The sequence below is a fragment of the Ictalurus furcatus genome, chromosome 7 (genome assembly GCF_023375685.1).
Source record: "Ictalurus furcatus strain D&B chromosome 7, Billie_1.0, whole genome shotgun sequence".
Lineage (NCBI taxonomy): Eukaryota > Metazoa > Chordata > Actinopteri > Siluriformes > Ictaluridae > Ictalurus > Ictalurus furcatus.
In genome coordinates, this window is record NC_071261.1 from 32,055,716 (window position 1) to 32,082,228 (window position 26,513).

General features: G+C 40.6%; 1 protein-coding gene across 1 annotated transcript in view; it reads right to left on the reverse strand.

The window, feature by feature from the left end:
- The window catches only part of LOC128610487 (uncharacterized), a 28,874-nt gene extending 2,619 nt beyond the window's left edge, over positions 1 to 26,255 (reverse strand). Inside the window, exons 1-7 of the mRNA XM_053629829.1 lie at positions 25,937 to 26,255; positions 22,143 to 23,349; positions 20,125 to 22,020; positions 18,636 to 18,722; positions 3,593 to 3,628; positions 2,904 to 3,200; positions 95 to 385 (exon numbers count right to left, since the gene is read on the reverse strand). Coding sequence (XP_053485804.1) covers positions 95 to 385; positions 2,904 to 3,200; positions 3,593 to 3,628; positions 18,636 to 18,722; positions 20,125 to 22,020; positions 22,143 to 23,328 — 3,793 coding nt within the window. The 5' untranslated portion in view covers positions 23,329 to 23,349; positions 25,937 to 26,255. The remainder of the gene's footprint in view (positions 1 to 94; positions 386 to 2,903; positions 3,201 to 3,592; positions 3,629 to 18,635; positions 18,723 to 20,124; positions 22,021 to 22,142; positions 23,350 to 25,936) is intronic.
- Positions 26,256 to 26,513: the final 258 nt, after the last annotated feature.

The following is a 26,513-nucleotide window of genomic DNA, read 5'->3' on the forward strand; positions in this document are numbered from 1 at the left end:
CTCTACCAGTGCTTAAGGCTAGTCAACTATTTCATTTACACATACACTATATTCAACACTCCAACATTACACTATTGTTATTATTTTTCCTCACCAGTGATCCATAGTGGTTGTTCATTGCTGTAACGTGTGTGATAAACTCGTTCCTCTCTCTCTGCTCTGCACACATAAACTCCTGTGTGATTAAGAGCAGCAGGACTGATAGTGTAGGAGTCTCCATAGATAATATCACCATGACGGTCTCTTTTTATTCTGTAGGGAACAGCTGTGTCCCAGCTGAATTTCCAGTCTGTTGAGGAGTTTGTAATCTCACAGTTTAGAGTCACTGAGTCTCCTTCAGTCAGCCAGCTCTGTGGAGATACACTCAGTACTACCTCTGGTATCTCTGTTACACAGGAAATACACAATTATAAATCTGTACATTTACTTTATACACAATAACAATCTTATGAATGTGTAATGCAGATCAACTGGTTACTAAGTACAGTACGGATACAAAACTAAGTCAACCAAGTCTTATTTACAACTAAATAAAAGTATCTTACAAAAATGCAGTCTTCATTAATCTTCATTAATCTTCATTAATCAGTATGACTCTCTGCACCTGGAGATAATCAGCTAGCTGATATTATTGCTAGGGTTAATGTGACTTTTCTCCAAAAAAAAAAACAAAAAAAAACTGTAAATATGCTTTATACATGTCACTGAAAATATGTGACATTTTAGACCAAAATATTGTTTGAAGGTATAAAAAATTTCAGTGTCGTAGAGTAGCATTTGCGTTGACTGCATGTCCAGGGCCAGCCCAGAAAAACGATCTAATCTAATCCAGCAAATGGATTTAGAGTTAATGTTTAAAATGTAAAATATATTAAGGACCTCTAGTGACTTGAAAGGTTGGGGAAAGAAGAGCTAATCTTTGTTATTTCACTAGAGTGTGAAATAGAACAATAAACGTGGTGCCATAAATTTGGCTACTGAAAAAAAATGTGTTAATGATGTAATTCAGGGGTGTCCAAACTTTTTTCATTGAGGGCCACATACAGAAAAATATACGAAGGTCTGGGCCACTCACTAGAGGTGAAGTATACCGCCTCACCTCTAGTGTATTAAAGTTAGCAATGTCAATCAAATGTAGGTAAATTATGCTTGCTAATTGAATTTGCTTAAAGAAAAAAAACAGCCCACATCACAACTTTCCATTAGTTGGTTTTCATATTTTTTTTTTACGAAAATGGTTGGCAGTTCATTCTAAAAGCAGCAACCTCTGATTGCTTCTTAGTCAGGATGGTGATCCCCCTTCAGAGCCCTGTATAAAGTGCTAAAAATAAGGGTAAAAGGGGATGGCTATATTTAAGCTGATAATACACATAAGTTATTGGGCTTGTTAACATCAACGTTTGTTAGAAAATTTTCATGTTAGATAACTTTAATTGACTGAATTTATTAAATAATTGAGCTTATTAACGCATGAATACTGTGTAATATATTTTTTTAACTCACCTATAGTGGTAACAGTGGTACTGCAACAATGTTCCCACTATAGGTGAGTTAAAAAAAAAATTAAAAATAGGTCCCCGTATTCAGCATCGACATCAGATAGAAAAGCTTGAAATTCTCTGTGGTACAGCTTTTGTGCTCGAATTACATTGACAGTTTTCACAACAGTGTTCATCACATCCTCAAGCTGGACTGTCTTGGCACAGAGGGCTCCTTGGTGGATGATACAGGGCATTTATCAGCCTCACCTCCACTTTCTTTCACCTTGGCACACACCATAGAGGCCATTCCTGTGCACTCACCAGTCATAGCTGGAGCACCATCCATTGTAACTCCACACAGCTTGTCCCATTTAAGTTCAATCTTGTCAGTTGCATTTGACACAGCTTCAAAAATGTCCTTACTCGTTGTTGTGCCCTTTAGACTCCTAAGGTCGAGCAGCTCCTCCGTAACGCAAAAGTTATTGTCAAATCCCCACAAAAAAAAAAAAAACAGCTGTGCGATGTCTGTGGCATCTGTGCTCTCATCACATGTAATCTGATAAAAATCAAAAGCACAAGCTTTATCTGACACGTGATGTTTTAAGTTAGCTGACAAGTCTTCGATTCTCAGCACAACTGTGTTTATGGACATGCTCACGTTGTTGAATTCCTGCATCTTTTCTGGGCACACTATTCCTGCGACTTTAATAAGGCACCGTTTTATGAAGTCCCCATCTGAGAAAGGTTTCCCATGTTGGGTAATGAGTTGAGCTACCTCGTAGCTGGATATTGTGGCATTTTCTCGTATTTTGTTAGCAAGGGAAAATACTGTAGTTGAGCTAGCAGGCTAGCTGCCATTTGTCCAACTTTCTCTTGTCGCTCGGCACTGGTGTTCATGTGTGGCCCATATTCCATTATATATTTCGAATTTGCTGCGGGCCAATTAAAAATGGACCACGGGCCGCAGTTGGCCCACAGGCCGTAGTTTGGACACCTCTGATGTAATTGTTTATCAGCAATGTAAAAACATGTGTAATAAAGAAATGTGTAATGTGGCCCATTACAAAAAAAAAATGCTTTAAATTTCAGTTTCATGTGCATAGCATCATTATTCCTACTTTGTATGCACAGGAAGGAGTCAGATTCTGCCAGGGAGTAGAAATTTGGTACAACACTGAAAACAATTGAACTGCAGCTCCTGGTGACTGGCTTGGAGATTTAAACATGATGGTTTTTAAAATAAATTGGAAAATTTGACATTGCAGATGTTAATCGTGAATTTATTGCATTACCTATCATTATTGCATCATCCTAAATGTTTATCACACATCACATTTTTCTCCAGATTGTGCATCAATACTCACCACAATTATACTGTAAATGTAAAACTATAAAATCCAGATGTTACTGACACAGACTCACCTGATACAGTCAGAGTAACAGCATCACTGATCTCTGAGCTCTGAGAGTCACTGCTCTGTCCTCTGCAGGTGTAGTCACCACTGTCAGAGTCTCTAACATACCAGATACTGACATCCTGCATTGTCCTGTCATAATCTAACATGTCAAATACAGGAAAGTGGAGTGTGTTATTATTCCTATACCAGCTGTATGTCCACTTAGTGTATCCTCGTCCCTGTATGTCACATCTGAATATAACTCTCTCTCCTCTGTACAGATGTGTATCAGGCTTTATGGACACCACAGCTTTAGGACTCCCTGTAAAAACATTCTAGTGTTAATAAATTATATATAAAGTAAACCCCAAGTGTACAGAGGTGAACAGAGTCATTTAACACATATTGTTGTTCAATCTTTTCTGATTTTATCATACTATACATCATAAGTAACAATAATTCTTAAAAAAAAAAAAACAGTAAATAAAGAATGTGTGAATGCACCAAGAGCACAAAGTGAAACTACACATGAAATAAACTGATATCAGAGTAAATGTTAAAGGGACTTCCTTTCTGCTAAATAAAATGGTATTGATAAAAATCTTAACAAATTATTAAATCCTGCATGGTACAGTACAAACACAACCTTCTCAGCTCCAATTAAATATCAAATATGTACACAGAATATAGAGAAAATATGAATATATAAATCACCTTGAGCATGTTGCACTGGTATAAGTGAAATCAGCACTAAAAAGAGAACAGAAACAGAACATGATGAAAACATGGAAAATATTCAGTGTGTGATTGAAAACAGCACATTTTAGACACACGGATCTCAAAACATTAAATTATAGGATAAATCTGACCGTCTGAAAGAAATACAATATGTTGAGCTGTTTCAATAATAAGTAAAGTATAAAACTAAAGTACAGCAATGAGCTCAATCCTGTTCTGTGTGTGTTTCAGTAAATAAACAAATATGTTTCCTCAGATATTATTACTGAAATTTGGACTCAGTGCACACATTAATCTGAACAGTAGGATATAAAACCAATGGACTCTCACACTTTTTTCTGCACATGTGTTACGCCACGGCCAGCAGAGGGCACTGCAGCACGACTTCTGACTGGTCACGTGACTCTTTTGTTTTGGTTTGCTTCCTGCTTGGACATTGATTTAAGTCTGATCATGTCTCTGATTTGCCCCAGGTGTCCATGTTTTGGTTTGATTATGTTGACTATTTAAACCCCTCCGTGAGCGCACACTTCGCGTAGTATTATTTGGTTTACATTTGTCATGTCCAGGAAGTATGACGGTATGTGCTAACGTGTAGCATGCTAGCGGTCGTAGCTAGATGACCAGAGTTTAAGTATAGTCAGTAGAGACCACGCTCTCTGTGTTTTGTTTGCCTGCTAATTAATAAAGACTTTGACCTGCACCTGCATCTGCCTCCAGTCCCGTTTCGTAACAGAATACTGCGCCAAAAATGCGGAAGCAGCAGGTCGCCATGAGCGCCGCCGAAGAGGCCAGGATTTGGGTGCTTTACCGTTTGTCCCTGGAGATGAGCAAACAGCTCGAAGAGGAAATTGCTCAGTGCAAAGCTGAGCTGCGCGCCGCGTCATCCCTCGCGCCATGTACCCCATCCCCGCCACCGAAGAGCGACGCCGTGCAACACAGCCAGTAAAGTGACCTGAGCATCTGGGGCTTCCCACTGCAGAGGAATTGTACAGCACCACGCAGCCAGCAAAGTGACCTGAGCATCTGGGGCTTCCCACTGCAGGGGAGGTACACCATGCTGCGCAGTCCAGAGGTGAAGGCTGGCCCAGAAACTTTTTGGGGGGGCAACGAGGACAGCAGAGCTCCAGCCTGAGGCCTACGAGGAGGTCTCAGCTGTGGAGCTCCCACCTGAGGTCAACATGGCGACCTCAGAGGGACAGCTTGAGGTGGCTGAGGAGGCCATCCCGCTGCCCTGCCCGGCCGAGGAAGCTGTCCTGCTGTCCAGCCCAGCCGAGGAGGCCATCCCGCTGCCCTGCACAGCCGAGGAAGCTGCCCTGCTGTCCAGCCCAGCTGAGGAGGCCGTCCCGCTGCCCTGCACAGCCGAGGAAGCCGTCCTGCTGCCCTGCCCGGACGAGGAGGCCGCCCAGCCCTCCAGTGCCGCCGGGGGTGGTGCCCAGCATCCCAGAACGGTGGGGGGCGGTGCCCAGTGTTCCGGGGCGGCGCCCAGCAGCCCAGGTCCGCCGGGGGTGGCACCCAGCATCCCAGTGCCGCCTGAGGCGGCGCCCTGTATACCAGAGCCGGCGCCCTGCATACCAGAGCCGCCGGGGCCGGCGCCCCGCTTTCCAGAGCCGCCGCCCAGCATTCCAGTGCCGCCGGGGGCTGTGCTCCGACTTTCAACCCCGGTGGGGGTGCTGCTCCGCCCTTCTGCTGCCTGACGGAGGCTGCCTCGCTTTCTGTGGCAGCGAGAGACAGTTCGCACAGGGGGCCCGGGACCCCCGTTGGAGGGGGGTTCTTGGTGCTCCGGGAGCAGCACCCTTTGGAGGGGGGTTCTGTTACGCCATGGCCAGCAGAGGGCACTGCAGCACGGCTTCTGACTGGTCACGTGACTCTTTTGTTTTCGTTTGCTTCCTGCTTGGACATTGATTTAAGTCTGATCATGTCTCTGATTTGCCTAAGGTGTCCATGTTTTGGTCTGATTATGTTGACTATTTAAACCCCTCCATGAGTGCGCACTTCGTGCAGTATTATTTGGTTTACATTTGTCATGTCCAGGAAGTATGACGGTATGTGCTAACGTGTAGCATGCTAGCGGTTGTAGCTAGATGTCCAGAGTTTAAGTATAGTCAGTAGAGACCACGCTCCCTGTGTTTTGTTTGCCTGCTAATTAATAAAGACTTTGACCTGCATCCGCCTCCAGTCCCGTTTCGTAACAACATGGAATAATCCCAAAACCTTTTCACCCAGGTCTGTAACATGCTAGAATGTTAATTGTGTTTGAGACACATGCAGAAGGGAGACATTTCCTCCCAGAGGGTTTCCTCTGATCTCTCCAGTTTCTTCCCATCTGATTTGCTACGCTAAATTTCTCCTAGGTGTGAATGTGTGTGTGTGTGTGTGTGTGTGTATACAGTGAGGGGAAAAAAGTATTTGATCCCCTGCTGATTTTGTATGTTTGCCCACTGACAAAGAATTGATCAGTCTATAATTTTAATGGTAGATTTATTTGAACAGTGAGAGACAGAATAACAACAAAAAAATCCAGAAAAATGAATGTCAAAAATGTTATAAATTGATTTGCATTCTAATAAGGGAAATATGTATTTGACCCCTCTGCAAAACATGACTTAGTACTTGGTGGCAAAACCCTTGTTGGCAATCACAGAGGTCAGATGTTTCTTGTAGTTGGCCACCAGGTTTGCACACATCTCAGGAGGGATTTTGTCCCACTCCTCTTTGCAGATCTTCTCCAAGTCATTAAGGTTTCGAGGCTGACGTTTGGCAACTCAAATCTTCAGCTCCCTCCACAGATTTTCTATGGGATTAAGGTCTGGAGACTGGCTAGGCCACTCCAGGACCTTAATGTGCTTCTTCTTGAGCCACTCCTTTGTTGCCTTGGCCATGTGTTTTGGGTCATCATCATGCTGGAATACCCATCCACGACCCATTTTCAATGCCCTGGCTGAGGGAAGGAGGTTCTCACCCAAGATTTGACGGTACATGGCCCCGTCCATCGTCCCTTTGATGCGGTGAAGTTGTCCTGTCCCCTTAGCAGAAAAACACCCCCAAAGCATAATGTTTCCACCTCCATGTTTGACGGTGGGGATGGTGTTCTTGGGGTCATAGGCAGCATTCCTCCTCCTCCAAACACGGCGAGTTGAGTTGATGCCAAAGAGCTCCATTTTGGTCTCATCTGACCACAACACTTTCACCCAGTTGTCCTCTGAATCATTCAGATGTTCACTGGCAAACTTCAGACGGGCATGTATATGTGCTTTCTTGAGCAGGGGGACCTTGCGGGCGCTGCAGGATTTCAGTCCTTCACGGCATAGTGTGTTACCAATTGTTTTCTTGGTGAGTATGGTCCCAGCTGCCTTGAGATCATTGACAAGATCCTCCCATGTAGTTCTGGGCTGATTCCTCACTGTTCTCATGATCACTGCAACTCCACGAGGTGAGATCTTGCATGGAGCCCCAGACCGAGGGAGATTGACAGTTCTTTTGTGTTTCTTCCAATTGCGAATAATCGCACCAACTGTTGTCACCTTCTCACCAAGCTGCTTGGCAATGGTCTTGTAGCCCACTCCAGACTTGTGTAGGTCTACAATCTTGTCCCTGACATCCTTGGAGAGCTCTTTGGTCTTGGCCATGGTGGAGAGTTTGAATGATTGATTGCTTCTGTGGACAGGTGTCTTTTATACAGGTAACAAGCTGAGATTGGGAGCACTCCCTTTAAGAGTGTGCTCCTAATCTCAGCTCGTTACCTGTATAAAAGACACCTGGGAGCCAGAAATCTTTCTGATTGAGAGGGGGTCAAATACTTATTTCCCTCATTAAAATGCAAATCAATTTATAACATTTTTGACGTGTTTTTCTGGATTTTCTTGTTGTTATTATGTCTCTCACTGTTCAAATAAATCTACCATTAAAATTATAGACTGATCATTTATTTGTCAGTGGGCAAACGTACAAAATGAGCAGGGGATCAAATACTTCTTTACCTCACTGTAACAATGTTGTACTTCCCTTCAACAGACTGAACTAATTTTATTAATTTCTTCATCAAAAGCATCAACTTCTACATTAGATCCCTTACCTACATGTCTCTTTAAACACATTATTCCAGAAGTAATCAAAGCCCTTATAAAAATAATAAATTCTTCCTTTAGCACTGGTTATGTATCTAAATCATTTAAACTAGCACTTATCGAGCCCCTGATTAAAAAATAACTGACCTTGACTCTCATTAACTGTCCAGTTATCGGCCAATATCAAATCTCCATTTTATCTCCAAGATCTTAGAAAAGGTTGCAGCACAGGAACTCATGTCTACATAGGAATAACATTCCTGTATGGCCTCACCACCGCAGCTGAAAACATTTCAGTTATTCACAACCCTGACTTCCATTGGTGAAAGTACAAACACCATCCAGTCATTTTCTTTTAGCAGATCAAATTATCATTAGAGGTTGTCACTGAGCAGCAGATGACAGCAGGACACAGAAGATCAGCTACAGATTCCAACAATACAGACTCGTTTACACTCATTAGATTATTTAAACCCTGTGTTTTAAACTTGCTCTACTTGTACTCTTACCTGTTGAACTATCATTGTTACTGAGAGTAGTTACACATCAAACTAAACCCTTCTCATAACAGATATGGATACACTGATCCACCTGAGCAGTCATGCTGAAGTACACACAATGCCCTAATCACACAATAAGCTCATCACTCAGGACATTCAGACTGCAGATGAACAGCTTTATACCCCACCACTCACTCTAATGAAGACACAAAGAGAACATTTACTCACAGAGCATCACAGCGAGTGGACTGAACTCCATCCTGTCTCTCTAACGACTGACTGACTGACAGAGCAGTGGTTTTAAATAAACCCTGACCACTCCCTGTGTTCTTACAGAGAGAGAGCATGCGTGAGAGAGAGAGAGAGAGATTTAAGGATTTAAAGACTTACACTTACTTACTCTGTAAAATCTATAACAGATTTTACTTTACAAAGATTGATATGTTTTGTTTTAAAGTGTAGCACACTGTGTAAAGGTGCTGTGATAATTGAGAGTTGGAGAACATAAAGAATAAATAAAGAAATAAATAAAGAAACAGAGTGACAGTAGAGGAAGGTGGTACAGGAAATGTTTTATGCCATATGGAGCTTCATTCAGATCTGAAAATACTTTATCATTATTAGTAAAGAATATATATTAGTGTTTAAACTGTTTCTACACATGCAGTTTCTTAGTAAAAAAGAAAAGAAAAGGGGAAGTACAAAGAGTTTTGTTTAGTACTTTTGCTTCTGTCTCTTTGTCATGAACGCTGCACACATTAATGATAGTGTGAATATGTCACGTGATCAGTATTTCAAGAGGCGCTAAAATGAGGTATTGTTCTGTTTACGGTGTGAAAATGCTTTTCGTGCACATATGTGCAGCACTTAATTCTACATATAAGTTTATTTCACTACATAGATACAAGTTATTTACCTGTTATCCTAATCATGTGTATTATATATCATCTTTAGAGGTATTACTCTGTAAGGAAACCAAATGTAATAATAACAAGATATTCTATATATAGTAAGATTCTCCCAGTATTCTGGAAAATATAAACCATCAATCCATCCATCTTATACCACTTACTCCTTTTCAGGGTCACGGGGAACCTGGAGCCTATCCCAGGGAGCATCGGGCACAAGGGGGGATACACCCTGGACAGGCTGTCAGTCCATCGCAGGGCACAATCACACACCCATTCATACACTACGGACACTTTGGACATGCCAATCAGCCTACCATGCATGTCTTTTGACTGGGGGAGGAAACGAGAGTACCTGGAGGAAACCCCCGCTGCACGGGGAGAGCGTGCAAACTCCTCACACACATGGCCCCAGCGGGACTCAAACCCCGGACCCTGGAGGTGTGAGGTGAACATGCTAACCAAGTCATGTTCCTGTCGGAGGTCAAAAAGACGGCCCCCCCAAGCCACGTTCCTGTTTGAGGTCAAAGAGATGGCTCCCCATGCCACATTCCTGTCCAAGGTCAAAGAGAGGGCCCCTGTCTGTAGGTCGAGGAGACCGCTCCCTAAGCCACGTTCCTATGTGAGGTCGAAGAGACGGTGCCCCAAACCACATTCCTGTCCAAGGTCAAAGAGACGGTGCCCCAATTCACGTTCCTGTCTGAGGTCAAAGAGACGGCCCCCCAAGCCACATTCCTGTCTGAGGTCAAAGAGATGGTCCCCCATGCCACATTCCTGTCCAAGGTCGAAGAGAGGGCCCCTGTCCGAGTTCGAAGAGACCGCTCCCTAAGCCACGTTCCTATGTGAGGTCGAAGAGACGGTGCCCCAAACCACATTCCTGTCCGAGGTCGAAGAGACGGCCCCCCAAGCTACGTTCCTGTCCAAGGTCAAAGAGACGGCGCCCCAATTCACGTTCCTGTCTGAGGTCAAAGAGACGGCCCCCCAAACCACATTCCTGTCTGAGGTCAAAGAGATGGTCCCCCATGCCACATTCCTGTCCAAGGTCGAAGAGAGGGCCCCTGTCCGAGTTTGAAGAGACCGCCCCCTAAGCCATGTTCCTGTCTGAGGTCGAAGAGACGGTGCCCCAAACCACATTCCTGTCTGAGGTCGAAGAGACGGCCCCCCAAGCTACGTTCCTGTCCAAAGTCAACAAGGCGGCCCCCCAAGCCACGTTCCTGTCCGAGGTCAAAGACACAGCCCCCCAAGACACGTTCCTGTCTGAGTTCAAAGAGACGGCCCCCCAAGCCAAGTTGCTGTGCGAGGTCGAAGAGACGGCCCCCCAAGCCACATTCCTGTCTGAGGTCGACGAGGCAGCCCCCCAAGCCACGTTCCTGTCCGAGGTCAAAGACACGGCCCCCCAAGACACGTTCCTGTCTGAGGTTGTCGAGGAGGCCTCCCAATACACGTTCCTGTCCAAGGTCGAAGAGGCGGCCTTCCAAGATGTTTCTGTCTTAGCTCAAAGAGGCATCGTCCCAAGACACGTTCCTGTCCGTGGTCAAAGAGGCGGTCTCCCAAGACATGTTCCTGTTAGAGGTCGAAGAGGCGGTCTCCCAAGACACGTTCCTGTCTGAGGTCAAAGAGGCGGTCTCCCAAGACATGTTCCTGTTAGAGGTCGAAGAGGCGGTCTCCCAAGACACGTTCCTGTCTGAGGTCAAAGAGGCGGCCTCCCAAGACACGTTCCTGTCTGAGGTCAAAGAGGCGGTGTTAGAGATCTTCAAATCTCAGATTATGTCTTCAGATCTTGGTCATGCCCTTTCATCCTTATATTTCACTTAACTCTAAGTTCTGTGCTGCTATAAGCTAGAAAGTGTGGTTTACCGCAGAGTTCAGGCACCTGGAGAGTCTGAATGAACACACACACACTGACACACATGCCATTCATAGAGACTTCCGTTTATTCATGCAAAACAGAAGTGTTTATATACATAGATACGCAGCAGTTCATAGGCGGGTTTCTACTTGTGCAGATAGACAAAACACAGATAGCACACTATGAAAATAAGTCTTTTCAAGAGACAGAAAATACATGTGTCAGCTATAAGAAAGGATGGTAGTTGATCAGCTTATTCAAAGAGGTAATTAAATGAATACATTCATCATAGGTATTTGATAGCAGTTCATAATATAAGAGAGTACATGATTTAACAGAATTTGCTTTCAGGCGGCCTCCCAAGACATGTTCCTGTCTGAGTTCGAAGAGGCGGCCTACCAAGACACTTTCCTGTCTGAGCTCAAAGAGGCTGCCTCCCAAGACACGTTCCTGTCTGAGTTCGAAGAGGCGGCCTACCAAGACACTTTCCTGTCTGAGCTCGAAGAGGCTGCCTCCCAAGACACTTTCCTGTCCAAGGTCGACGAGACAGCTAACCAAGTTCTGCTCACGCCCGAGTCTACTGACATGGACAACCAAGTTCTGCTCACGCCCAAGTCTGCTGACACGGACGACCAAGTTCTGCTCACGCCCGAGTCTGCTGACACGGACAACCACGTTCTGCTCACGCCCGAGTCTGCTGACACAGACAACCAAATTCTGCTCATGCCCGAGTCTGGTGACACAGCCATCCGAGTTCAACCTGCAGAGTCAGTGAAGAACGACACTCAGCCTCACCGCTTGACTGAGGATGCTGCTCAGCATCATTATACAACTGAGGATGCCACTCAGCCTCCCGGTTCAGCTGAGGACATTTCTCCACCTCCCGTTGCAGCTAAGAGCTCCAATTAGCTTCCCTACTCTGCCATGGAAGTCACTATGCCAAGCTTCTCTACAGACGTCGCTCCGCTTTTCCGTAATCTGCTGAGGACGACGCTCTTCCTCCGTGCTCCGCTGAGGATGGTGCTCTGCCAGTGACTACATTTCCCATCCTGCGTTGTAGCCTACAAACATTGCCGCCATTTAGAGCAATTCCCAGAACACTCACCTTCATTCTAATCACGTACACCTGCATCCAATTCATAGCACAATCACAATCACAGTTTATAAGGACTTTCAATGCATTCACTCTTTGCAAAGTATTATGTGAGTTTCCATTTACCAAGCCATTGTTTATGATGTTTTGTGTCCTTGTTTTGATCCTGTTTTAGTCCACGTTTCTCGATTCCTCTTTTGCCTGTTTTGCCCGTTTGCCTGTTGCCAATCACCTGACCCATTGCCTGTTTTTTGACCACGCAATTGTTTCATGATTCGCATTTGTCTGCTTGCGTCTCTTAAAAGATAAAAGCTATATATATATATATATATATATATATATATATATATATATATATATATATATATATATATATATATATATATAGTGCATCCGGAAAGTATTCACAGTGCTTTTCACACATTTTGTTATGTTACAGCCTTATTCCAAGATGGATTAAATTAATTATTTTACTCAACATTCTACAAACAATACCCCATAATGACAACATGAAAAAAGTTTGTTTGAAACCTTTGCAAATTTATTAAAAATAAAAAACAAAAAAAGCACATGTACATAAGTATTCACAGCCTTTGCCATGACACTCAAAATTGAGCTCAGGTGCATCCTGTTTCCACTGATCATCCTTGAGATGTTTCTACAACTCGATTGGAGTCCACCTGTGGTAAATTCAGTTGATGGGACATGATTTGGAAAGGCACACACCTGTCTATATAAGGTCCCACAGTTAACAATGCATGTCAGAGCACAAACCAAGCCTGAGGGACTCTCAGACCAAGACCAAGACAAAGATTGAACTCTTTGGCCTAAATGGCAAGCGTCATGTCTGGAGGAAACCAGGCACCACTCATCACCTGGCAAATACCATCCCTACAGTGAAGCATGGTGGTGGCAGCATCATGCTGTGGGGATGTTTTTCAGCGGCAGGAACTGGGAGACTAGTCAGGATCGAGGGAAAGATGAATGCAGCAATATACAGAGACATCCTTGATGAAAACCTGCTCCAGAGCGCTCTGGACCTCAGACTGGGGCGAAGGTTCATCTTCCAACAGGACAACGACCCTAAGCACACAGCCAAGATAACGAAGGAGTGGCTACAGGACAACTCTGTGAATGTCCTTGAGTGGCCCAGCCAGAGCCCAGACTTGAACCCGATTGAACATCTCTGGAGAGATCTGAAAATGGCTGTGCACCGACGCTCCCCGTCCAACCTGATGGAGCTGGAGAGGTCCTGCAAAGAAGAATGGGAGAAACTGCCCAAAAATAGGTGTGCCAAGCTTGCAGCATCATACTCAAAAAGACTTGAGGCTGTAATTGGTGCCAAAGATGCTTCAACAAAGTACTGAGCAAAGGCTGTGAATACTTATGTACATGTGCTTTTTTGTTTTTCATTTTTAATAAATTTGCAAAGATTTCAGACAAACTTCTTTCACGTGGTCATTTTGGAATAAGGCTGCAACATAACAAAATGTGGAAAAAGTGAAGTGCTGTGAATACTTTCCAGATGTACTGTATAGATTTATATATATATATATATATATATATATATATATATATATATTGTCACATCACAGCAAACCAGCAACTCCATTTCCCAGGAGGCACCTTTAACTACAATCATGGCCGCTGAGGACTACACTTCCCACACACGTACGCGCTCGCCTTCGACAGAGTAATAACTACACACACCTGCACACAATCTCACACACAACATACACACAGTATATTATGGATTTTATGAACACTCAGGCTTTGCTTAGTAAACGTTCAGTTGACTTGTTCCTGCCGTTATCCAAGCCTTATTCTCGTATTTTGCCAAAGTGACTTTTTGTTCAACACTTTTTCCCATGTCATTACACTTTATTACATAACTTTATTTATAGACTTTAATGTTGTGAATTCTTTATATTTCTGGATTTCCTGAGTTAATACTGATGTCTGGTGAAAATTTAATGTGAATAGTCTCATTGGAAATAAATGTACTGAAAAAATGTTGACACATTCAATACTTATTGATAGAGATAGAAAACCAGTGTTGATGTTCTACAAATAGTATTTCCATATATTTAGTATTTGCAAGTACTTATTTATTATGCATATTGCATATTTGGAGACAGCTGCAAGTCCAGGTTAGCTTTTTATTAAAAAGCTGCTGGCAAACATTTCCAAAATGTGAAGCAAGCACCATAAATTAGAACAGGCAGAAAGTCGGGCAATTAGCAAACAGCACATGGGTAAAAAAAAAAATTCAAGGGTTGATAAGTTAGGTTAAGGTGTGATGCCTACAAATGTATTGTCACAATTGTTAAGTTGTTTTGTGTATTGGCCTGTATAAAAGGAACAATTTGAATGTATTTTTGCCATGGATTTGAAAAGTATTTTTGAGGGTGCAATTGCTTTATTATACCACAAGGGGCAGAAGTATTTTTGAGGGTGCAATTGCTTGATTATGCCACAAAGTTCACTTATGTGAGCGCTAATAGGGCTGCGCAATGCTTCCGCTCCTCAGAGAACAGCTTGCTGAGCAATCACAATTAACATCTCCTGTGTCTGATTTTCCTGTACAAAACAGGTTAGTAGTGTGTGATATTTTGCTGCAATACATTTCTAAGGACTTTTAAAGCCTTAATTATGTTGTTCTGACAACGTTTTATGTGTAAAACAGTGGTTTATTCAGTTGAGAGACCTTGAACTGAAGTGTAGCTAGCTCTCGTGTAAAATGTGTAAGCAACATGGCGGCCTTCTGACGTATTTGTTAAAGCTAAAGTTTATAAAATACGGTTATTTCAATAGTCGTGTATATATAGTTGTAGTGTGTTGGTAAGATTAAAGAGACAGAGGTGTTTTGTATAATGAAGGCTTCTGTATTGTTTTTGTATTTTGTATTTGAAAATGTAGAAAAAGTGTGAAACAAGTAGGCTTAACAGTATTAAAGCTACTGGATGTATATGATGTATATGATGTATATGATTTTGGAGCTGGTAATAGCAGTAACTGTGAGTGATAGTACCAGTTAAGACTGGGTTTGGTGAAGTATTTCTGTTGCCCTTAACAACAAATTTGTACATTTATATAATTTGTAAAATCTTATTCCAGCGGTTTGATATATTAACCTCCATGCTGTAATGTGATGCTAAATGTGTAATTTGTTACAAGGAATATTATTGTCGAAGTGGTTTAAATGAAGAAGAAAAAAAAGGTTGATTCTGTTTAATAAAGACAGAGAACAGCCTGCTGAGCAATCACAAGTAACATCTCCTGTGTCTGATTTTCCTGTACAAAACAGCACACTATCTGTTCACAGGTTACTCATGCTTGAGGCCTGTAACAAAGGCACACCGAGCATTACTTCGCAACTGGGTGAGTGTCCAAAGTCTGTTTATATAGGGTCTGAGTGTGATTGGGAACAGGTGCAGATACAGAGAGACTGGAGGAGATTCACATTAAAAACAGAAAACATAATTCGCATGTATTATGCATGCATCCTTTGATTATACAGTACAGTGGCATTTTAATGTGAATAAACCTCTGCATAATACATTTTTCCCCACATTAGTTCACATTAGATCATGTTTGTTCATCATCTGACCATTGCCTGTTTTTGACCACATTTTTGTCTCACGATTTGGATTATCCTGCCAGCTTTATAAATAAAGCCATTGTTTATCTGCATTTGCATCCTTATCCATCTTTCCGACATAAAGATCACATTGTGGCCTGTATATTAGGTGCACACCCTCTCTATATATGTGTTGAAAGAGCACAATGAAAGATCAACTTTCATGAAATTGCAGAAATGTGATTCTGCCCTCTAGTGGCTGCATCTGGTAGAGTTTTTATCCCTATTGTCCATCCATTGTCCATATTGTCCATCCATTAAAATTCATTTCAGTCTGCTGTTGTGTATTGAGAACAGTACAGACTAAACGACGAGTAGTTCATAGAATTTTAAAAACCGCAGGGATTTATGCATGTACTTTTTATGATTTTTTTTCTTTTTCTCGTTATTAAAGTGATGTTTCATTTGGCCCATTTTCTCATTTAGAATCGTTTCCCTTCCCGCTTTCCTCTCTTCTTATGGTACAGTCCTGTGGTGCCTCAAAAATTTGGATTTGAGCAAATCTCAGCTGATGATGAAAACATACGGAAATGCAAAAGAGGTTTTAAACGATCATTTCATTTATTGCAGGAAAAAGGATTTGCAACATCTATATAACCCATGTGAAAACGTAAATGCCCCCCTAAACTTTATATTTCAGAATTCAACTCTGTATGTCAGCATCATCATTTTAAAATGGACACGGAACCTGACCGGGAGCCAGTGCAAGGACTTCAAAACAGGAGTAATATGATTGTAATTGAGTAATATGATTGCGGGTTGAGTGTGGATTTAGGAACTCCGGCTAAAACGGTGTTACAGCAATCTATCAGAGTGACTACGAGTGAGTTTATCAGCTTTTCAGCTACAGAGAAGTTTAGCACAGGGCGCAGTCTCGCTATATTTCTGAGGTGAAAAAAAGGATGCTTTAACAGTGCTCTGAACAAAAGAATCACATGTAAGAACCGGTATCAAAAATGACTCCAAGGTTCCTCATTTTACTTTGAGTCTCTAGAACAGAGCCATCAACAAACCAACAGTGTCAGTGTTCTGGATTCTGATTGGCCAGAAGGTGTTCATTAATTTTCTATAACAGCAGCTCTGACAGTAGTTCTATAGTAACAACTTACACTGGGGATTTTATGGTGGACTTTCTCCATAGTTGATATGGGGTCCGTCCCCCCCGTCCCCCACAGTCTCCAGTGTCAGCGGTTGGAAAGTTACATTCTCAGACATGGAAAATCTTCAAGAAAGAAGAGTTTACACTTTGTGTTGTTGTTCTTGTTTTTTATTAACATGACAAGCTGCAGAAAAAGAAAAAAGTGAGTCTTGCGAGGTTAAGTGAGAACAGGAACTAACTCCTTTTAGCAGCATGCAATGTAACTATAAACTGAAAAGAACAAAAAACATATGATGTGCCGTTCTTTAATGAATACAGCTCACAAACTCTTCTTATGCTAAAGTAATTAACAATCTAGGAATTGCGATTTCTTTGGTTTAAAACAAAAAAAGCTTTCAATCAATAACACTAAGTATAATCCAAATATTTATAAGGCAGTATTGTTGTGAGCAAACCCGTCAAAGAAAACTAAGCCGAGAGAACAGTTGGCATTGTTTTGTTCACAGCTGTCTTCTCTTCTTTCCCTAAAATAGAATAATAAATAATTTAACAAAATTAATGACGGAAATCAAAATAATACATTACAACGCAATTCTTTTTCAGTTTTGAGTTAAACTCGTTTGAGTAAATTTATGTGTGAAGAGATTGTTGAATGTTTGACACGGGGTGTATTCTGAACAGTAGTGCTCCAGGAATTTATAGCATGTACATTGTTTTATTTCATTTAGTGTGTTTTTTTTGTTTGTTTGTTGTTGTTGTTTTGGCCTTGTGGTCATCCAGTGATTGTGTGAGAGACAGATTTCTGCAGCCATGGCCTGCCGAGACTGCACATAAGCTCAGTTTACATATTTCTATTCACAGTATGGGCGATTTTATCACTACGGATGTGCCATTTGGACTCAGGCTGGCTTACAACATGTCTCACAGCAGAGGCAAGCTTTAGATCAGTGAGCTGATTTGTATATGTCGCCATTTAACCTCTTGTTGAAAATGCAGACCAATACTAAAAACTCATTTAATGTTTGAAACACTCAGTGATTTATCAGTGTTATGGACAATGAAAGCAAACTTTTCTGGGAGACGACGCGTTTTAAAGACCGTCACAGAAAGCATCTCGAATGAACACAAACATTTAGATTGTTTCGAAATGATTTCTTTTTTGGGGAATGCATCGTTAAGGAAACGCAGGTGTTATGGATGACTGAATCAGTGCTCTATAGTATATCTGATGTATACATCATGCAATTTTCTACATAATTTTGACCAGAAACTTTAAATACAGTGAAATATGAAGTGACAACTGCATGGAATTTTTTCCTTTATACTTCTATTTTCATGATCACTGAGAATTTTTTCTTTCTTTTTTGTAACAAGATGCTACATATAGCAGAAGAATTCAAATCCTGTGACCAAGAGCTCCATAATCTACATGTTTTTGAGGGTCACTAGAGACATGACAAACAAACAAAGGACTAGTAATAAAATATATTTAAAAAAAAATAAAAAGTATGTTGCCTTCTAATATAAATATAATGGAGATATTCATATATCTTAAATATGTTTTTTTGTTCTTATTCTTTTCCACCCTCTGTGTGTGTGTATATATATATATATATATATATATATATATATATATAATGTGTATATATATATATATATATATATATATATATATATATATATGTATATATATATATATGTATATATATATATGTGTGTGTGTATATATGTATATATATATGTATATGTGTGTACGTATGTATGTATGTGTGTGTATATGTGTGTGTGCGTGTATATGTGTGCGTGTATATGTGTGCGTGATATTATTAAAGAAGTTGATCTACAGTTGTCACTGTTACTCACTGTAAAACACAATAAATCGTTCCAGACTCTTGGTTCTCCTCCTTTTCCTAAAACCTCCTTGTTGTCTTGTGTCCTCTTCTCCCGCATCTGTGGAACAAGTATATTGTATCGATAAATAAATCTTTAGGAATAAGTTAGATGATTAACAATTCCAGGATAACAGGAACTGAGAGGTGTTCTTTGTGTAAAAGAAGTAAAAATAAACCTCACATCTAAGGTTAATGAGCAAATCCAAACTTTTCCATATATTATATATAATATACACATATACAGTCCATACATCCACACAGATATAATCCATATATTTTACTTACTTTACTCGGTTAAATTTACTGTTATTATTATTATTTTGCAAGTGTTCATGAAAGCGATTGCATATTAAAGTGGGGGTGTGGCTTTTGAACTCGATTTGCATATGCATTCACAGAAGTTTACGCTGATTTCATTTTAAGCGCATTGGACGGGATGTTTTCAATATTTCTTGTTTTGTATCAGCTTTAAGGTGTAAGGCTCACAGTCTTTGTGTTTCTCAGTCAGGTTTATGGTTTGTGTGTGCACACAAATTACTTGTTAATCATCTCGGGTTCTGCCAGCTATGCTACTTCTGGTTGGAAATGTTAAAGGTGTTCGTGACCAATAAAATGTTGTAAAAATAAAAATGTTGATGTTCAGAATACGTTTATGTTTTACAGTGGTAGCTAAGTGGTTAAGATGTTGGATTACTGATCAGAAGGTTGTGTGTTCAAATCCCAGCTGTGCCAAGCTGCCACTGCTGGGGCCTTGAGCAAGTCTGTTAACCCACAACTGTTCAGCTGTATAAATGAGATCAAAGTCACTCTGGATAAGGGTTTCTGCCAAATGCCATAGATTTAAATGTAAGATTTTATGCAGTTCATTGAACTCAGAATGAAATGTACTTATAAAAGAAAATCGCTAGTTAAATCAGTCCCTCCGGGATTTTGCGATGGCAGAAATGAGGGCAAATCAAGGAAACTCAGCAATTTTCGCAGGACCTTGCAATCTCTCAAAATTATCGCAGATTTGGGCCAAGACGTGTCATGTGACGTCATCACAACTCGCATTCAGCCAAAGACACCTTCACTGCATGTGCGTCAAACAGGAGTCTCATTTACAAACAAACATCACTGTGAAAGACTGTGCAAAACAATTTCCTGCAATCGTGATTTTGCCAATTCAAGTAGTTTTCTGGGGGAAAAAACTCCGCCGGTTGCATCGCAAATTTTGAAAAATGCCGCAGCAAAATCAAGCATCTTCGGCCTCAACAAACACCAAAAAAAAAATCCTGTATGGACTGTTAAATTTACTTACATTTATTAGGAGACTGATCCTTGTCTCCATGTAAACCTTGTTTAAAATATACTTTTTTTATACAATTTAGTAAGATTTTTGTAGAGAGTTACCACACTTTTCTCAAGTAAATTTTACTCAATTTTTCAGTGTATGTGGAAAAAAAAAGACACAAACTTGCCTGCAAAGTTGTTGACATCTTTGGTGTGTTGATATCTGCACCATTTGTGGTGTATTTTTTTATTAGCACCCCTTATTTCAACTATTCCCTCTACTTGTTGTTCCGGTGCCTGTTTAATCTCTTCAGCGTCCCACACGCTGGTGTGTTGAGGTATATCTTTCTCAATCCTCTTCCTTCTGTGTTGTGGTATCTCATAACTGCCTCTCTTCCTGCATTGCTCGGGTATATCTTTACCATCTTCTAGCCCACGCATCTCATGATCATGAGCACTCTTCCACTGTTGGTATGTGTCTCCATTCTTCCCCTTTCTTTGGTGATGTTGTATCTCCTCATTACATGTTTTCCTGCTGTGCTTAGCTGTCTCTTCATTATCCCTGTTCCTGTTACATTGGAGTATCTCTTTATCATCTGTCAGCCAGTTACATTGGGGTATCTCTTCCTCATAACCTCCTCTGTTACTTTGAGGTATCTCTTCCTCATAACCTCTTCTGTTACTTTGAGGTATCTCTTTCTTGCAAGCTTTTCTGTTACTTTGAGGTATCTCTTCCTCATAACCTCTTCTGTTACTTTGAGGTATCTCTTCCTCATAACCTCTTCCATTACTTTGAGGTATCTCTTTCTTGCAAGCCTTTCTTTTACTTTGAGGTATCTCTTCCTCATAACCTCTTCTGTTACTTTGAGGTATCTCTTTCTTGCAAGCTTTTCTTTTACTTTGAGGTATCTCTTCCTCATATCCTCTTCTGTTACTTTGAGGTATCTCTTTCTTGGAAGCTTTTCTGTTACTTTGAGGTATCTCTTCCTCATAACCTCTTCTGTTACTTTGAGGTATCTCTTCCTCATAACCCCCTCTGTTACTTTGAGGTATCTCTTCCTCATAACCTCTTGTGTTATACTGGGGTATCTCTTTCTTGAAGCCCCTCCTGTGGTTCTGGCATATCTCTTCCATGTCTTTGATGACATGTTTGGATAGCTCTTCATCTTTACATCTCTTGCTCTGTTGGGGTATTTCTTCATAATCAGCTTTGCTGTTATGTTGCAGCATTTCCTCCTTATGTCCCCTTTGGCTGTGTTCGGGTGTGTTCTCATATTCCACCATTTTGGTCTTTCTGTGCATCTTTTTCATCCTCCCATGCCTATTGCTGTTTCGGCATATGTTATCATCCGTTCTTTTAAGTTTGAGTAGCTCTTCCTCCTCATCTGCGTTGCTCTGTTGGTTTGTCTCTTCATAATCTGTTTTGTTATTTTGGAGTACATGTTTCACATCCTCCTTTATACTATGTTGGAGTACATGGTCATCGTCTACCCGCTTTCTTTGCTGGAGGATATTTTCACCGTCCTCATTACCGTCATTTTGAGGTATCTCTTTGTTATCACCCCTCTTGCCCTGATGGGGTATCTCATCATTAGCTTTTATGATTTGTTGAGATTGTTCTTCTTCATCATCTTCTTCTTCATCATCATCACCTTTCTGACTGTGTTGGGGTAACTCTTCATCCTCACCTTTCTTCATCTTTTCATCTTTACCTCCTGTGCTGTGTTGTGGGATTCCTTCATCATCCTCCATGTTGCTGCATTGGGTTACCTCTTTAGGCCTGTTGTTGCTGATCTGCCACAGCAATGAGTGAAAAGCTCCCGGGTTTTCTTTGCTTGGTTTTTGCTGGCGTTCAACAAACCCAGAGACCAGTGTGTTCATGTTCTGATTTTTGTTTGTTTCTCTGGATACTCCATAGGTTTCATATATCAGACATAAATATCTCACAAACAGGTACAAAACCATGATATATATCCAGAAAATATTATCACTGCACACTGTGAAAGAGATCCAATCTCTCTCACATGATGGTTTCATTTTTCTCCAGCAGACAGAGAACTGAAGAACACAAGTCATCAGAACACCTGCAAAGGAAAATGAGTATTGTTTTTGTCAAATCTGTGCAAGTGAATTTTTTTAACAAATGCAGCTTATCTGAATAAAATACATATGACATGATAATCAACATTTACTGGTGTTTACTCACTTTCTTCGCTATAAATGTAACAAGTAATGCTCAAGTCCCACTGGTTGTCCCAGGTTTGAGGAGTGTTTCTTTGCAATGGTGCATGCTGTAAATGTTTTTTGTTCTTTTCTTCATCTCCGGGATTTCGATCTATGCCCGTTTCCTCTACCTCTGTACAGGTGTTCTTTTCAGTCTGATCTACATTAATCGATTCTGTATCACCGTCATCATCACTGCTCATGGCCAGATCTCTGATTATTTCAGCAGGGCTTTCTGAGCAAAGGTCAGATGTAGATTCAGTATCTTCATCTTGGATGTGGATGTATTCAAGTGCAACATCTTGCATGTCACCTGGATGTGACATCTCATTTTTAGATCGCACAACGCATGTGCTGTTTTCTTCTGGAAGCTCACTTTGCTCAGTAGGATGGGTCATTGGTGGGTCATTTTCCACTGGTGGCAGTGATTTAAACATGTGGTCTTCTAATCTGAAGCCGCTTTCCCTCCCTATGTGTTCCTCCATCTTGGTGCATCTTTCCACCAACTGCCTGTTGTTTCTCAGTGAATTCATCTCATGCTCTCTCAATGTGCCCACTTCCTGTTCACTCATAACCAATTGCAATGATTGACCATTGTTTTCTTGGACCATCTGCTCAACCTTTTCCATCAGCTCCCTGACTTGCTCGTGATCATTCCGTTTGCAGTTGTTAAGTACATGGTACCTGTGCTCACACTTTTCCAGCAAACTCTGGAAGGGCTGCCCGCTACCTTTCAGATATCCCTCCAATCCTGTGTGATGCAGAAGGTCAGCTCTGGTGAACAGAATCATGGTGTGTTTCCATGTATCATCGTTGAATAGGGTGAGCACATTCGACAGCCTTTGCGCAACTTTCTGGTTCCACTCTTGGTTTTGGGAAATGGGGATGGTCAGCAGCAGGATGTGGAACCCTTGACCCACGGCAGAGTTGTGTGCTTTCTTCAGCATTTTGAGTGGCACATCTGGGGAACATTCTGAATCCCATCCGGGAGTGTCTACCACGGTCACATCTCTACCATCGATGACCCCGAAGCTCTGCATTACATGCTCTGTATCACTATCAACTTTAAATACAGTTTGGCCAAGCATGGTGTTTCCAGCCGAGCTCTTTCCTGTCCACTCCTCCCCCATGAGGATGAGCCAAAATCTCTTCTTTTTCACCATCTTCATGATGGGTCATTAGACTTGCTCCTAAATGAAAATAGATTTAACAATTACACAGAAATCTGAACAAAATTTCAGGTTAGAATGATCACAGTTTTATTTTATCAATACATCTTTTATAAATGCTAATAATTGTTATAGGTTTATAATCCACCACTGCCTTTTTAAATGTTTGGTGAAGCTGCATTTCTGATAAACTTTCTGGAAAATAAACACCTAAATATATACTACATAAATACTATACAAAAGGAATGTATTCTTCTATTCAGAGTCGAGTTATGCAGCAGATTAAGAGCGCATGTCAGATTTATTTTATGAGTATAGGTGTCGGATCTAATTAATTGACAAATTGCAGAGTGAAGAAGCGGGTTGTTTTTTTCTCTGATGACAAATGTAATACAACCTAACACAACGGCTATAAAAAATTTTTTTTAAAAACTAAGTTGATGAAAATTTGGTTTGAGAATATGGCTTCCACATTCATGATTCAGCAAATCCACGTCCAGCCTTAGGAGGCGCAAGAGTACTGCAAAGCAGGAGCAGGGAGATTAAACGAGAGAATAAAGGTCATGAGAAATAACGTGCACTATAGTGGATGAAAAGCTAGATCACGAATCTGAAAATAAAAAAAGGAACGAATGATGAAACAAAATGTAAAGGGAACAAAATGTTGAAATAATGGTTATGCATGAATGTTGTCAACAAACATTGCGGCGTTGTGTTTGTTACAGGGTGAATAAACCCTGTGTTGGTGCACACGAGCATGATATTAACTAGCTAGAAAAGTAAAGGCAGGTGAAGCCTGAATGTTTTATTGTTTTGTTTTTATTAGCAAAGGGAGGCTTTACTGAAAAGGTTTGGGAACCACCAGCCTATATCGTTTGCTGACTGTTTATTGTGCACAAAAATTATCATTAAAGTCTTTATTGTTATTTTCACAGATGAAACATGAAAAAAATGCGCATTGAAACTCTTGTCACAGCACTAAGAAATACTGGGTGTATATTAACATATAGCACATAGTAAACGACATGCCCAAACAACAAATCCAAAACGTGCACCTTTCAATATACAAAATTAAATTAGATACGCAGAATCTACAAAAAAAACATGGGTGGATAGTGTAGATAGTAAAATGTGCAATGTGCAAAGTAAAAGGTTTACTATCACTAACGCTTTAGTTGTGCTGTTTGTTTTATCTCTGTACCACTGTTATTGTGGAGAGGTGTGAATTGTTTGGCCAGCAGGGGGCTCAAACCCCTCCAAATTCCCATCGGCATGCTCACCTGCAGCTAAACACAGAGTCACGATACTCTACACACAGAAACCCAACAGTGCCCTGACTCATCTTATAACAGACCCACAGCCATAAATGTATTCATTTGTTTATACTCGTTGGAAATGTCCGATAAGTCGATTTCCATTCTGCCGGATTAACGGTGCACTGGTGTACTGCGACAAAGGGTTAAGTACGTTTTGTTAATAATTTATCCATTTTTACAAAATCAGTCCTTGTAATAAGCAACATCTGTTATAAAAAATGAGGATATGCGAGCTCCTCTGAGGTCCTTCGTGTGAAACAAGTTGACCTTTTCAGGGATTTTACATTTATCAGAGCGATACAATTAACTCATTAATAGAGTCATACTTATGTATTTATTATTATATTCAAATGTTATTCTCTAGTTGTTGTTGTTTTTTTTTTTTTTTTAATGTGCTTAGCTTGCCATATTGTGGTGAGACACACCTCTGCACGTACAGTAGTAAATCTGAATCGGATTTACTCAACTCTCTATGCGGCCATAAACGTCCACTTTTATCGGGAATATGTATTTATTACCAAGTAGTCTAGCAACTGCTGTATTTCCCTCTCCAATGAGTCACATTTTATTGCTTTAGATTACTCTCACCTTTATCTCCATACACATATCTCTAGATATAGATATGCACCAAATGTAACACACACACACACACACATACACACACACACACACACACACACACACACACACACACACACATACTACAAAGACTTACATTTAAGCCTACTACTTAAACTTACACAACTATGTGTAAAATGTTTTCCTGGAAGACCCTTCTCTGAAACAATGTTATCAGAACCTTTCATAAGTACTGGACAGCTTTATTATCTGTTGTTAATGTGCATAAATACAGCGTCTAACAAATAAACATCTTCAAATGGCACTAGGTCTAGAGTTTATCGAACTGTGAGGTTGAAAATAAGAACAGCTTTCCTCAGCCCTTCTGCTCAGAGTGACTGTTGTTGTTGTTGATGTTGTTGTTGTTCCTGTTGTGTTGAGAATGCAGGATGTCTTCATTATAACACAAAATGTCACATAAACTCAGCATTAGTGGAGTAAAAAATGAGTCTGATCTATTACAGCAGTAGTACTCAGGTAAACTCACGAAAAAAGAAATCATGTAAAACAAATATATCAAACTTCTTTGGGTCAAAGTCTGCTAGTTGGTCTTAAACTTCCTCTAACTTCTGTAATAGACTCAGGAACTGCCTGTAATTAACAACTCTCTATCAACTGATTCAAGCATATCATTTAATAATATTTATTTTATTATAATGTATTTAATTTATTACCTTTTTTGCAGCTTTTTTTCCGACGGTGTGTGAAGCTGATTAGCTTAAGCCGGTCCTTCTTCCCTTACTTTCGGTTTCAGAGTGAGTGGCTCAGCACAGGGATTCAGCACAGGGGCTCAGCACGTCACTCTGTAATGGAAAAATGTATACGTGTATAAATATAGCCTAAGTTTAATCCTTTAACTCCTCTGTTTCTTTGAAATGGATTTTTAAAAAAAAAAAAAAAAAGGCTGCAATTTGAGGCACATTTGTCATCATAATTTATTTACCACGTACAAAACGTTATCTGTTATTATTATTATATTATTATTATTATTATTATTATTATTAATGCTTCATGAACATGAATAAACCGGCTGTACAGTTATAAACAGAGTTCAGTTCACACACAGTGGGGAAAATATTATTATTATTATTATTATTATTATTTAAGTATTAAATAGTCATAAATGCAAGCTTGACACTACTGTAGTCTGGTTGCTTGTTTTTAAGTGAGGCAGGGAAAAAGTTTTGTCAATGGTTGCAACAGACGCGCACCGACGCACACTCAGACTGTCCAATCAGCGAGCTGCTCGTG